At 40.1% G+C, this 15,176-nt stretch overlaps 1 protein-coding gene across 7 annotated transcripts in view; it reads right to left on the bottom strand.

The window, feature by feature from the left end:
* MATR3 (matrin 3) overlaps nt 1-15,176 on the bottom strand; it is a 48,207-nt gene that overhangs the window by 25,106 nt on the left and 7,925 nt on the right. For 2 of the 7 annotated variants that reach the window (XM_067731889.1, XM_067731892.1), the window contains exon 1: nt 4,785-4,942. The exons of 2 other annotated variants lie outside the window; for them this stretch is intronic. Coding sequence is in view for 1 of the 5 variants with exons in the window: in XM_067731893.1 (XP_067587994.1) it covers nt 4,554-4,601 (48 nt within the window). In the remaining 4 variants the exon portion in view is untranslated. Of the gene's footprint in view, nt 1-4,553; nt 4,688-4,784; nt 4,943-15,176 lie in introns of those variants that run through there. 3 more of the 7 variants (XM_067731894.1, XM_067731891.1, XM_067731893.1) reach the window with 3 other exon arrangements.

The raw sequence follows: 15,176 nt of genomic DNA, 5'->3' as shown, positions 1-15,176 counted from the left end.
TTGTTTTTAAGTCTTACCACTTAATAGACATATATCTTTTTAAACAGTGTTAATTTAGCATTTCTGAATTTTATACAAATTGGCTTAAAATGTATGTATTGCTTACTTTTTAAAACTGATTTACACATGGATTACATCTACATTTTCACTGCAATACAGACACCATTAGGGCACATACACTTATCTGTTTTGCAGATGATGCACATTTAGACTGTTTCCAATTTCCTGTCATTAACAAGAACGCTGTTATGAATATTTCTAGGTTTCCTGATGCTTAAGTGTAAAGTTCCCTCGTCCATTCTGCTTTCCCAGAATATCATAGCCCACACAAGGAAACATAGCTAAGCATTAAAATTGTTCTGTTGTTCCACATCTTTTCACAGCTAGAAATTTTTTTTTTTACTTTTTCATGTGAACCATTTTTAAAGTCTTTATTGAATTTGTTACAATACTGCTTCTGTCTTATGTTTTGGTTTTTTGGCCTCTGGGCGGGCACGTGGGATCTTAGCTCCCCCACCAGGGATTGAAGCCACACCTCCTGCATTGGAAGGTGAAGTCTTAACCACTGGACCGCCAGGGAAGTCCCAAGAATATTTTAAGTACAAACATTTGTATTTCTTTGCTATTACTGTTCCTTTCCCATCTACTGTGTGATTCAGGTGTTCAAACACTTGACTTTAAACTTTCACATATGGTATAAGCTCTTTTTTCAGTGACTATACCAAAGGGAGACGTTTAACATCCTAGAAATTCCCACAGAGAAAAAAAAAAGAACCCACCACACACATCACCTTTAAAGACCAGGAAGTTGTCTATTTCATTAACAATCTATGATACTACAAATCAAAGATCCTACTGAGACTCTAGTATCAACAGATTACTTTCCATATTTGCATTTACTGCTAACTGTGACAACTATAGGCATTTCCCCCCTCTCCGCTCTTCTTATCCAGCCGAATAGCCAACAGCAAGAGCTGGGAAGACCTATCATCCCACCCCCCCCCCCACCACGGGAACCCTCTGTTTTCCTACTAACGTGTTCTGACAGGTACCAACAACCACAGGCTATTGGTACTCTACAAAAGGCAGGCAGAGATTTGCTATTTAAAAAAGTTTCCAGAAAAAACCCAAGTATTTTATATCAATTAGCCTTAATCTTTGGAATAATTTTAAAATCTTTAATAATTAAAAATTTTAAGTTAAAAAATTTTAATTAAAAAGAATTGTACGTAAGCTTTCATTGCTACTTCATGTAAATTTTAATTTCAGCAACTCCTGAGCCTTTTTTATACAGACATTAGGGCTTGACCTACAACTGGAAAATCACATGGAGGCTGCAACACAAAGGTACTGCATCTATTCAGACCTGCCACAGTAATAAATTATATTCAAGTGAGGAAAAATAACACAGCATTTATCATATAACTTCTACTGTATTACAGTTTATATTTAAGCTTATAGTCAATGTCATCTGCGATAAGTCAAAAGCTAAAGTACTTTAAAGGCTACCTATCCAAAGTCCTCTCAATCCACTGGCTTCTCTCTACTCTACCTTTATCCACTAAACAGCTTTTCTACCTATAAACCTTTTAACAAGCATGTCACGACCCTTGATCCTAATGGTCCAATGAGAAGACCCACTACATACCTAGGAATTTTAAATTAAAGCAATTTCCTGGATAGTGTTAATTAACCCTGGAATAACCACATATATAAAAAATTTCAAAACTACACTGTCTACAACCCTTCCACCTTAACCACAATGAATTTAGTATTGTCCATCCCAAACCTTAAGTCAGTCAAGTATACTTAGAACCTGTTGTCACAGTGTGGTACAATTTTAATACGATTCTAACTAAGAGAGATATATAAAAACAAAGCACAGACTTTTAATTAGAAGATCTGCTAAGAACACCACCTAACAGACCATTACCCAATTCTCTAGTTTTGATCATTTAAAAACAGCTAATGGCTGCAGTTCATATCATAATCTAATTATCAGTCCTAATTTTACATAAGAATGCCTTCAGATTTCTCTGTACACACATAATAACAAGGGTATCTTACACAAGCGTTTCTTTCTGTCACTTTTGAACACTCTGCACTTGATTTCAAGAAGCTGGCTCATTTCTATCTCAATTCCCCTCAAAAATACATGAGATCCTAAAAAAAACAAAACATGAGATTCTGGTCTTTTCAGCAGTTCTAGCATTTACAAAAAATGTTTCATTTTTCCTCATTACAAAAGTATAACGTCTTGTGGATTATTTCAGAAAAAAAAGAAGGAAATACAAATGACCCACAATGCCAACATCCAGAGCCAAAATTTTGGGTATATCTCTATTTTTATGCTTATTTACACGTTCCTTGAAACAACAAAAAAAACATCAAATCTGGTATTAGTGGAGTTTTATTACACTTTCTTCCCAATGAGTACTATATTCCACTATAATTTTCCCATCACTACTCTCCTCTTAAAACACTTCTAAATAGCTGTATAGATTACCACTTGATGGCCACACTACAATTAGTAGATCTCCAAGTGTTTTATCTTCTGGATTTTTAATATGCTTAATAATCAACATTAACATTTATGTACACCAATCTTTGACACATTATTCCCTTATTTACAGGATAACTTCCTGTAAGTATAGTTCTTCCATTTTTAAGCCTATTTATTAAAACATGCAGAGCCTAAATCAAGTATCCAATCAAAATGCAAGCATTCTAGAACACACTGGCATCAATGCCATTGGTTAACTACATAACAACTTCCTTGGGGTTTAATTCTCTCTTCTATAAAATTAGGAATTTGAACTACCTGTTATTTCTTAAATTACGTAAGACATTTTCTTTGCATTCTTCAGTTGTTAAAGTTTGTTTAAATATCATTGACTTGTAATAATATTTGGCGTTTACACGTCCCTAAAAGCATTAGTAGAATTAGTTTGTTTAAAGACTCCTTTAACATACACAATGTTTTAAGGTCAAGGGTGGTTAAATCCTTCTGAATTAATTAGCTCAAAATGCTACGTAAAAGCAACTCCACTTACACAAAGCTGAAGAGATGTGTAAAGATGATAATGTGAAAACTTCCTTTCTGGGTAAAGCATACGCTAACGTTATCAACATATAACGTGAAAAGGAAGAAATGCCAATTTAAGGCACTTTCAACACAAAGCTTCTGGCTAACGATCTCTTTTCCAAGTCTTATTTACATGACAAACCAGAAGAACCTTCATGTAGTACTTCAATCGTGTTTAATTTTAAGTTCAGTTCAGTGTAAAAGTCACACAGCGTTTTTTGCAACAAAAATCTGTCCTCCCCTTCTTGTTTTCCACAACAATACTAACATGAAATAATTATGTCGAGAGACTCCGTAGGTGACTGAACCATTTAGCTTTTTAAAACGAAATTTTATTTTGAACATGTATGAAAATTGCCTAAAATATAATTTTTGCCCGCTGAGTACAGCTGTTGAAATTTACCTGGGAGAAAACTGTTTTGTCGACTATCTAAAAATATTAAACCAAGCTCTGTTCAACACGCAGAACGCAGCATCAATGCAAAATCTCATGACTACGACCTGGGAAATCAACGACTCGCACACTATTCCAGCGCGCTTCAAAGACTAGAATTTCAGAATCGCCATAACTGTTCTAGAAATATCTGGCTGGAAAACTGTAACTGATCCAATAAGCCTATGCCACAGAATGGGGCCACAGAGCAGGATAAACACCTAGGAGATATTGCTCCGCCGTAAATGGGGAAAGTCCCTGTAGAACACACAACATGGCACAGCGCCGGCAACGAAAAGAACAACGATGCCGCGACTACACCAGGGTGTACTCTAAACCCTTTGTTTGGAAACCGGAAGGTCCCCACACCACGCCATCCTCTCTGGAGAACCCTAGACTGATAGTATTTTAATAAGGAGGAAAAGGAATGTGAGGTGACTCTCTAAACAACAAATCTCCTGCCTCGCAGCGCACTGAAAAAGGCTTTATCCACGACGCAATACGATAAACAAGCGTTAACGTTTCATTTTTCGGCCATTTTTACGCGATGGCGGGTGGGGGGAATTGTTTCTGAGGTCCGGCTAAAATCGCGCGCGCCCTGTGTGTGGGCAGGGGAGGGGAGTCTTAGGGGGCGCTATGAAACGATGGGCGAGGAAAGGAGCGAAGGCCGCGACACCAGGAAAAAAACGCCGCTCAAACGGCCAGGCTTTTCAGAGTCTACGAAATCCTCCATTTTGGGACACATTTTCAGGCGCAAAAGGGAAAAAAAAGCATATATATCTGGGGCTGGCCCTATCTTAACTATCCTCCCCAAACGGCAGGCCCCCTATGATTAGTCAGTCCCTCAGGCCTCGAGCGCTCCTCCCTTCCCCTCAGCGCTGCAGTCCGCGTGTAACGGGCTCGTCGTCCCGCCCCCGCCCACAGCAAGCCCAGGACGCAGGAAGCTCGGCCGACCGGCTGCCCTCTGCGCCCCCGACTCTCCCGCCGCACCCTGGGCCCTTGCCTGGCCGCGTGTCTCCCTCCGGGGCCGCTCACCTCCGCCGCCCGAGAAGGCTGGTTGCGCCGCCACTGCGCTCCTAACATGGCGGCCGCCGATCAGGCGGCTCACATACGCAGCGCGGAGGGAGGCAGAGCGGGCGAGCGGGAGCGAGCAAGAAAGGCGCGCCGCCGGCTCCCCGCGGCCCCTGTCGCCGTCGCTGCCTCCTCCCGGCGGACGCAGAGAGCCCCCGGCCACCCCACCCCAATTCTTACCCGCTTCTCGCCTACCTTAAGGAGAGGGAGAGGGAAGAGGAGAGGCACCTCTCTCCAAGCGAGCGGGACGCTGAGGCTCCCACAATCCCCCGCAGCAACGGCGCTGTAAGAGGTGGCAGCAGCGGCTGCAGCCCAAGAACAAACCCACTCTCGCGAGAGCTCGCCCCCACCCACCTCGGTCCCTTTCTGCCCCTCCCCCTACTCAGCGCGCGCACGTCGCTCGCGCCCTCAGCGGCGGTCGTTGTTCTCTAATCCTGTAGCCCGCTTATGGCGGGAAATGGAGAGGCGTAGCTAACGAGTTCGAGTCCCATTCCCCACAAAGGATTTTTCTCGACTCCCCCCATATTGCTGGGTGTAAAACTTAAAAAGAGTATGCGTTAGAAGCGAGTCGCAGGAATCCCTGGCCTAGACCCAATTTCTATCCTCTCTGGTATTATCTGATAATTTGCTGAGGGGTCGTAGTTAGGGCCACGAAGTGGGGACAGATACCATTCTGAGTGGTTTTTGATTTCAGGTATTTCATGCAGAGAGTCATTGAGGAGAAAGACAGCTATTGAAAAGACCGCCGCAGCCATTTGGTGAATTTGAACGTAGAACACTCTTCAAGTACCCCATGAGCAAAGGAGTATATAGCACATGTGGAAATCCTGAGAAATTGTATAGATAAGGCGGGAGGAAAGGGCCCCTGGGGTTTCAAGTTTAAACGCAGAGGGACAGGCAGTCAACTGACACCTGAGGTAAATCAGTGAATACAAGTCAGACTAATAGCCCTGAAAATTTTAAAATCTAGAGCATGCTAACTCTGATTCGTGTCTTTGAAAAGTCATTCTGGGTCTACTGTGAAGATATTGGAGGGGGAAAAGATGGAGAAGAGCAGAGACCTGTAGAATGTTGAAGAGATCGTTTGGGACAAAAAGCAAATCTTACAATCAGGTAGAGCTGAATGGCAAAAGAGACCAAGTGAGTAGAGGTAGGGGAAAAAAGCGAAGAGGCGGGGAGGCAGAGAAATTGTACTGCCTTGACAGCCCAGCCAAAGTACTTAAAGGCCAAAATGACCAACAGGGTCAAATGCTATCAAGAGGTCAAGACTAGGACTAAAAACATCTACAAAAGATTTAGCAACTTGGACTTCCAGTAAAGTGGGAGAGGAAGTCAGAGGGGAGGTGCTGAGTGTATGGAAAGCTATAAGAGGGAAACTACCAAATGCAGAAAAAGTGGCTATGAAGAGAGGAGAAAGCAGGGTTGGGGAAGATTTTTGTTTTACTATGGGAGAATTTTGGGCACAATTAAAATGTTTGCAGAAGAGCTATCTTAGGAAAGCACTGGTTGAAAAAAAAAACAGGAGAAGGGATAATTCATATTGGACACTACTCAAAGGATGGGATCTGAAGAAAGGAGACATGTCTTTACTGTAACAGGCGGTATGGAGAGGATGGTGCGGAGTTTTCATTAGGAATTATAGTCAGGTGACTTCAATTTTCTGTGACTAAGCCATCTGTGGAAAGGGCTAGAGTTGCATGAAGGAATATTTTTAAATAGCCGTTGTGAAGAGTGAAACTGTAATCCCACATCCCCATTATGTTGCATGATTTTCTATAGGCTTTGAGAGGGCATTTGGTAGAATACATCAAGAACTGGGGTTCCCCTGAATAAGTAAGGCTTAAGCCCACTAAATAGTTAACTTTGGAATGAAATTTGGGGATATCCTAAATGTTCAGTGAATCTTGGGTCCTCCTTCACTTGAAACCAGATCTGCTTTCTACTCTGAGTCTTTGATTCCAACTGACTTTGGATAAGACTTCACTTTATGTTCTCCCCAGATCTTAGATGAAAAAAAGAGGCTCTGCTCCTCTGGAGACAGAAACATGAATGCATGCTTAGTTCAGATATGCACTTAACCATGCTTTTGTACAGGCTGTTAATGCAATCTGGTGGTCGTACAAAGAAGGAAAGGCAGACTTTTTCAATTGAGTAATTATTTATTGAGGATCTGCTTAGTGGGTCAACAGCAAAAAGACACATTGGAAACCAAACTGGTACAAGATTTCAGTGATCAAATGCCAATTTCATGAAAGACGGTGTACAAGGGTGGGTATATAATGATGGATAAGACAGATTACCAGCTCTTGAGGATCCCAGTCAGATCAAGATTGGACAAGGAGTCTGGCCTCAAGGTGGGCCTGGCTATGAGAAGAGATGGATCAAGAGCTCTATTCACATTTGGGTTTCTTGGCAGTGGGTGTGGTACACCAGGGATGATGAAGAGGCTACGAAGCAAGTATTTGTGCTGAGACTTTGAAAGGTCTAAGTGACAAGTTTGAAATAAGGCTTTAAACATCAGGATACAGTCTACATTTGAGCTAATAATGAATACCTTTCAAAGTTTTGAGCAGAAGAGTCGTATTGATTGAGGACATATATTTTGACACCACTAAGTAGCTGATAATGCATTATAATTCTGAGAGTAAAGTACCATTACTCTTGTTTTACATAAGAGATTAAGAAAGCTTGCCTAAGGTCATGTAGCCAGGATTTGAACTCCGTTCTAAATAAATCCAAACCCAGAGCTTTAAAGCATTATATTGGATTGCCTTCAGCAAAGCTGTGGTCTCAGAATCTCCTGGCAGTCCACCATCTACTTCTTAAATAGATTAAATGCCCTGGAACCAGGCCATTTCAATACTTTAGGCTATTTAAAAACAGAAAACTGTTAACCAGTGGCTCTTTTTTAGCAGTGGCAAGGGAGGGGAAGTGGGCTTAAAAAAGGGTTTTGGGGGAATTCCCTGGTGGTCCAGTGGTTAGGACTCCACATTTCCACTGCAGGGGTCCTGGGTTCGATCCCTGGTCAGGGAGATCCCACAAGCCATGTAGCAGCGAGGGCAAAAATAAATGAAAAAAATTCTTTTGAATAAGGAATACATATAATAAAATTCAAAGCACACAACAAAGAGTTTTCCCCAACCACTACTCCTTTACATAAAGGCAACCACTATCAACCATTTGTGTATTTTAAGGATTTCCTATAAACATAAACATTTATACACACACACACACATATACGCTTGTGAATTAAAGATTGCCACAAATAATCCTTTTCTGCACTTATGAAACAGTAGCATCAATTTCCCCCTTACCTGCCCTCTGTAAGGGCCCTGTAATTGGCTTTTAACAATAGAACACAGAAGTGATTTTAAGATCTACTTTCATCCACTTGGAAGTCAAGTGCCATGCTGTGAGACCACATCAAAAGAATCGAGGTGCTTCAGTCAACAGCCCCAGCTGAGCTCCCAGGTGACAGCCAGTGGCATCTGCTAGCCAAAGTGAAGCCTCCAGATGGCAGTAGCCCCAGACAAATCCATGTGTAACAACACAACCACCCAGCAGAGCCCAATTAACCCACAGAATTTTAATACTTGTTTGAACTACTAAGGGTTTTTTTTAGTAGATTTTTTTTTTCAAAAAATTTTTTGGCTGCATTGGGTCTTTGTTGCTGTGGGCAGGCTTTCCCTAGTTGTGGTGTGATCTATCTTCCCGGGCCAGGGATTGAACCCATGTCCCCTGCATAGGCAGGTGGATTCTTAACCATTGCACCACCAGGGAAGCCCCTGAACTACTAAGTTTTAAGGTGGTTTAAAATGTGGTGACACACCAAAGTCTTATATTCCTATTTTCTGCTATTCAAAGCATTAGTATTAAAAAGTTTAGGTACAGGAACTCCCTGGAGGCCCAGTGGTTAGGATGCGGCACTTCCACTGCAGTGAGCATGGGTTCGATCCCTGGTGGGGGAACTAAGATCCTGCACACCACATGGTGTGGCCAAAAATCAAAAGTTTATGTACATATTACCCTATACATGTCAAAGTCTATGTGCAGTTTAAAATAAACCCCTCATTTTCTAAACCTATTGCTGTACAACAGCCGTAATCTACACTCACTTTCTCAATCTTACTATCTATAGTTAACTAGTGGACAGTTTGGAGAAAATTTGTCATTGCAGAACTTTATATAGTGCTGTTCTAGAGCAGTGGTCAGGCAAAATTTCTGTAGTGTCAAATGGCATTTTAGGCTTCAAGGCCCATAGTCTGTCAGAAGTACTCTGCACTTGTGCAAAAGCAGCCATGATTGGTGAAAAAATGAGCATAACTATGTTCTAATAAACATAAATATTGGAATTTTAGTTGGAACTAATTATTCCTTGATAACATCAAATTCTATTTGTAAATCTGGTTGCTGGAAAATGGAATTTAAGCTATGGATTTTACTTGCATTAACTAGGGTTAAGCATCACTTAACTGTTTATATCTTTTGCCATTACCTATTGGGTTGTTGAGCTTTTACCTTAGTTTATAGGGGCTGTATTAAAGAAAAATTAACTCTTGGCAAACATTTTATTGGTTGTTTGTTTTTCCAACATTTTATTGGTTGTTTGTTTTTCCATACAAAATTTTTAAAAATCTAGACATCATCCAGTCTTTTTAAGTATTCATTTTGTTTTTTTCACTTAGAAGGCAAAGCTACTACACAATTATAGATACCTTGTTTTCTTCTTGAACTTTTTAATGTTTCAGGATCTATTTTTGTATTCCCTTAATTGTTCCATTCATAGAGTAGGCTACTCAGGTGCCAGTATCACCCTTTTATTTTTGGCTGCACCATGTAGCATGCAGGATCTTAGTTCCGCGACCAGGGATCAAACCCTTGGATGGCCAAGGAAGTCCCCAACCTGTCTTATTTTAACATCTGGTAGAGCTAGTTTTCCTTTATGACTCTGGTTCTAATAGTATATTATTCGTAATAATTCTTAATATTATGGTTTTCCCATATGAATGTTAGAATTAACTTGTCTACTTCCAAAAATTATCCTGTTATTTTTAATGGGATTTTAATAAACTTATACTTTTCTTTAGAATTATTATGTTGAGATTTATTGGACATGGTATGACTTCCATTTAAGGTCTCATTTTTGTCATTTTAATATTTTCTTCATATATAACTTATACATCTTTTTTTTTTTGCGGTACACGGGCCTCTCACTGTTGTGGCCTCTCCCGTTGTGGAGCACAGGCTCCGGAAGCGCAAGCTCAGCGGCCATGGCTCACGGGCCCAGCCGCTCCGCGGCATGTGGGATCTTCCCGGACCGGGGCACGAACGCGTGTACCCTGCATCGGCAGGCGGACTCAACCACTGCACCACCAGGGAAGACCCTCCATGTCTTTTTAATGATTCCTAGCTTTGTCTTCCTTCCAGTTTATCTTCAAACTGATTACTTGCTACTTCAATGGATTATTTTCAGTTGACACAGCATTTAAGAAAACTTATTATCTACAACTGATTTTTACCTTTTTCCCCATTTATACATTTTCTTCTCATACCTCTTTGCCTTTGATAGTACCCTTGAACAAAGCTTTCTGTTTTAATCGGAACAGTTCTAGGGTTCCCCTATTAAGCATCACACAGGCTTTCAGAATAAGATACATTTTACCAGGCTTGGAATCCTGACTCTCAGCAATTTTAGTAAATGCCATTTTAGCATGTTGGGATAATATGTATCTTTTATTGAGATCAATTAATTGCAAATATTTTTGATGTATTCTTAAAATAATCTAGGAATAATGTTATATTTTTATATAATGGTTTATCTATTAAGGTCTTTATGTCCCTAATTTAGCAGTTATATTCCACTATATATGTGAAACAGAAAAGAGAATCCAACTCCCATCCTCTAAAAACATAAATTCTTGAGGAATTTTTAAATGTCTTGAAATTCTTATTCTGACCCTCTCATTGAGCCCACAGTTTAATAGCACAGGCACTGGAGAATTTTGATAAAATATGATAAACCCTACCAAAGAGCAAAGCTAGGGGTGGGGATGTGTGACATCTTTCAGGGACTACTGAAATGCTTTTCTTGCTTCTAGTCTCTTACACATAACAAATGCCAAATACCTTGTTTCAGGCCATCGGCATCTTGGCCACTATTGCTGTAGCTTGAGGAAGCTTCCTTTTGCTGTTAACATACATAGAACATATACAGACATAGCCTTTACCCTTGCTTTTAAAAGGAGTCTCCATTAGGGACTTCCCTGGCAGTCCAGTGGTTAAGACTCTGAGCTTCTAATGCAGGGGGCACAGGTTCGATCCCTGGTCGGGGAACTAAGATCCCATATGCCACGCAGTGCGGCCAATAAATAAATAAAATAAAATAAAATAAAAGGAGTCTCCATGTACTTCATACTTCCTCTCATAGCACCCAGGAGTCTCTGTTAGGCTGAATGAGGTTGATGATTGAAGCTGTTTATGAGAATTAGTTGGAAGGGAACTATACATGAAAGCCCCAAACCAATCACTAGTTTTGAAGTCAGATTCAGTGACCACCACCATAGTTCCTGGACCAGCTGTGTGACCTTGGGCAAATAACAGCATGCACCTTGTAGGGCTGTTGAGAGGATTAAGAGATGTATAGAATGAATTTAGCAGTTTTGGCCCATGGTCAACAGGCAGTAAATATTCTCCGTATTCTGTGTCCTGAAGTGTATTTACATAAATATACTAAAATGACATAGAATCAAAGATTATTCACTTTTATAGAGCTCCAGAGTAAACATGTTAAAATTATCCACTTAAATCTGGTTATAAGTTTTATCCTGGCACCTACTTGTCAGTGCAATGACTGCTAGTAAGAGAGGTTCTACAAGTTATAATTTAGAAAGATGTTTCAAAAATTTTCTTCAACATAAAGACACTTACAGATTATCAAAAAAAGTTTAAAAGGCCACACGTTTTAGTTAAAAGATGTCTCAAATTTGAACAACAAATCCTCTGCAATTCCATTATTTTCATATAATACTTTGAAGCTAAATTTAGTTTCAAATAGTTAGGTACTGTTATATCTTTAGAGTCCACCAGCAAATGATTTGGAAACCCAACATCTTTGTTTCCATGATTTTTCTTTTCAAAATTAAACAAAACCAAACCAGCACTGTTATTATCCTTACTTACTGGGGTATTGTTAAAAAGTAGGATATGCCTATGGCCTTACTCTATATTGGGTACCTAATGACACACTGATACTAATATTTACCAGTTGAGGCTCTTTAGTCAGATGTCAGTGGAATTGAGGCTGCTTGGCTATATGGGAGTGAGGTAAACCTGTAAAAACTGGTGAATAATATCTTTCAAAGGACTGTTACACGGCATGGGGCTATCTAGCTCCGCAGTAAAACATGGTACAATGACACATAAAATGGGTGCTCAGTCAGGGAGGGTGGCTTCTCTGCTTAAGTGCTGCCTGGGCTGAGATCTCAAAGTAGACAAAGTGGAAAAGGAAGATGGAATGGGAAAGGGAAACAGCATGTGCAGAGACCTAGATGCAAAAGGACTGAAAGAAACCAGCATGTCCAGAATAAAATCTGAGGGTGGTAAACATGAGAGGGCTGTGTCTTGTTCATCATGTATCCCCAATGTCTAGCAGAGTTCAGTTCATAAAAGCTGTAAAGCCATAAAAAGGGTATGAGTTAAATGACTAGTCTTCTGACAAGATGAGTCAATAGCATAGGTTATTTACTTATCTTCCTCTAACTCAGCCCGGGAGATATTATACACACAAATAAGAGGGAGGTTAGGGATGTGAGAAACTATGAAGAGTCCCCTGGATCATGATTGGGCCCTACTATACAGGGGCAAGAAATGGAAGCCCAGTGTAGAAAAGGGTAGAGTGCCATGGGAGTGGGGGTTGTGCCATAGGCTGGCAAAGAACTCTCCTGGGATGGCCAACATACTGTAACCATTAGCTCCTGGAGTTCTCCTCTAGAGAATTACAACTGAGGGGAAGAAGAGGAAGTTCTACCATCTGCCATTCTGGTGAAGTCCAGATTCTAACTCACAGGCTCTGTGCCTTGAGGACATCTTTACTTTCCTTCAATTCATTAGTACACCAGGGCCTGGGCTTGGCTCCTCCCTTCTACCACCAGCTGATACAAAATTCCCATCCTCTTCTGTGAGCTCACAGGGTAAAAAAAATCAGTCATTTGGGGAATACAGCATCTACTATAAAAGACAACAGCCTCAACCAGTATTCTAAATGAAAGAGAATAAACAAAGACCATAGACTAAGACATGTTGAGTACTAAAAATGGAATGTTCATAAATCATAGCAGTGTTTTCTTAGGTCAGTCTCCCAAGGCAACAGAAATAAAAGCAAAAATTTAAAATGGAACCTAATCAAACTTTTAAGCTTTTGCACAACAAAGGAAACCATAAACAAAATGAAAAGGCAACCTACAGAATAGGAAAAAATATTTGCAAATGATGCTACGGACAAGGGCTTAATTTCTAAAATATACAAACAGCTTGTACAACTCAGTATCAAAAAAACAAACAACCCAATCAAAAACTGGGTAGAAGATCTAGATAAGACATTTCTCTAAAGACATACAGATGGTCAATAAGCACATGAAGATGCTTGACATCACTAATTATCAGAGAAATGCAAATCAAAACTACAATGAGGTATCACTTCCCACCAGTCAGAAGGGCCATCATTAAAAAGTCTACAAATAACAAATGCTAGAGAGTGTGTGGAGAAAAGGGAACCCTCCTATACTGTTGGTGGGAATGTAAATCAGTGCAGCCACTGTGGAAAACAGTATGGAGGTTCCTTAAAAAACTAGAGTTGCCATATGATCCAGGAATCCTGGGGATATATCTGGAGAAAACTCTAATTTGAAAAGGTACAAGTGGGACTTCCCTTGTGGCACAGTGGTCAAGAGTCCACCTGTCAATGCAGGGGACATGGGTTGGATCCCTGGTCTGGGAAGATCCCACATGCCGCAGAGCAACTAAGCCCATGCACCACAACTACTGAGCCTGCACACCACAACTACTGAAGCCCGCGCACCTAGAGTCCGTGATCTGCAATGAGAAGCCCGCACACCACAACAAAGAGTAGCCCCCGCTCACAGCAACTAGAGAAAGCCTGTGTGCAGCAACAAAGACCCAACGCAGCCAATAAATAAATAAATAAATAAAATGAAGATACAAGAACCCCAATGTTCATAGAAGCACCATGTAGCTGACAGGACCTAGAAGCAATAACACTTCAGTATCTAGAGCACATCTAGCACCCAGATCTTGGTTCCTTAATACCATTCTCCAATAAAGGAACCATGACTCCTTAGATAAATGGCTAACTCTGGGACAGGAAAGATATAAGATGAACCCGGAGCATCTTATGATGCCATAAAGTGAGAAGTGTTTAAAAACAACAGCACAATGATGGGGGCATATTGAAGGGACACAGGAGTCAACTGTAAGAGCGCCCAGTGGCCAAAGATGCCAACACTTTGAACAAAATTAAGTTTATTACTGGATTATTTCCCAAAGCATAAAATGAATATCCATGAGTCCATAGTTGTAGAAATAAATTTAATAAATGATGGAAGAGACCAATAACTTTATATAGAATTTCAATTAATTGATGTAAACATTTCACCCTTAAGAATACCACAACTCCATACTACTATATATAAAATAGATAACTAAGAACCTACTGTATAGCACAAGGAACTCTACTTAATACTCTGTAGTGACCTATACAGGTATAGAATCTAAAAGAGTGGACATATGTATATGTATAACTGATTCACTTTGCTGTACAGCAGAAACACAACATTGTAAATCAACTATACTCCAATACATATATATATTTATAAAGAAAGAATACCACAATTCCACTCTTCTTAAGTGTGGGCTGCACAGTGACTTCATTCCAAGGAGTACAGCACTGGGGAGAGGGGGTAACTTTACAGTGGAAATACCTGAAAATATGACCTCAGCCACATGATCAAGGTTAACATCAATAGTAATAAGTCATGTTGATAGTATGTACCCTTGATATGGGAGGAGAATGGTACTGTGGTCTTCCTTTCAAAATCACTTAAGATTTTGAAATCCTAATTATGAGAAAATCCTAATTATGAGAAAAACTCAAACTAATTGAGAAACTCTACAAAATGCCTTACTCAAAACTTGAGGTCATCAAAAACAAGGAAAGTCTAAGAAGCTGTCACAGCCAAGAGAAGCCTAAGGAGACATGATGACTAAATGTAATATCGTCAATGGGATCCTGGAACAGACAAAGGACATTAGGTGAAAACTAAAGAAATGTGAATAAAGCATGAACTTTAGTCAATAATAATGTACCAATATTAGCCTATTAATTGTGACATATGTACTATACTAATATGTTAACATTAGGAGAAACTGGGTGCAGGCTACATGTGAATTCTTTGTACCATCTTCACAACTTTTCTGTATATCTACAACTATTCTAAAATGAAATAAATTTCAAGGTCCATTTTATTACCCTTTTCCCAGGTAACAGTTAAGTCACCCTTGAAAAACAGTATA

Source organism: Pseudorca crassidens, chromosome 3, assembly GCF_039906515.1.
Source record: "Pseudorca crassidens isolate mPseCra1 chromosome 3, mPseCra1.hap1, whole genome shotgun sequence".
NCBI lineage: Eukaryota > Metazoa > Chordata > Mammalia > Artiodactyla > Delphinidae > Pseudorca > Pseudorca crassidens.
The sequence above is the reverse complement of the archived record's forward strand: the minus strand, read 5'-3'. Positions and strand labels throughout refer to the sequence as shown.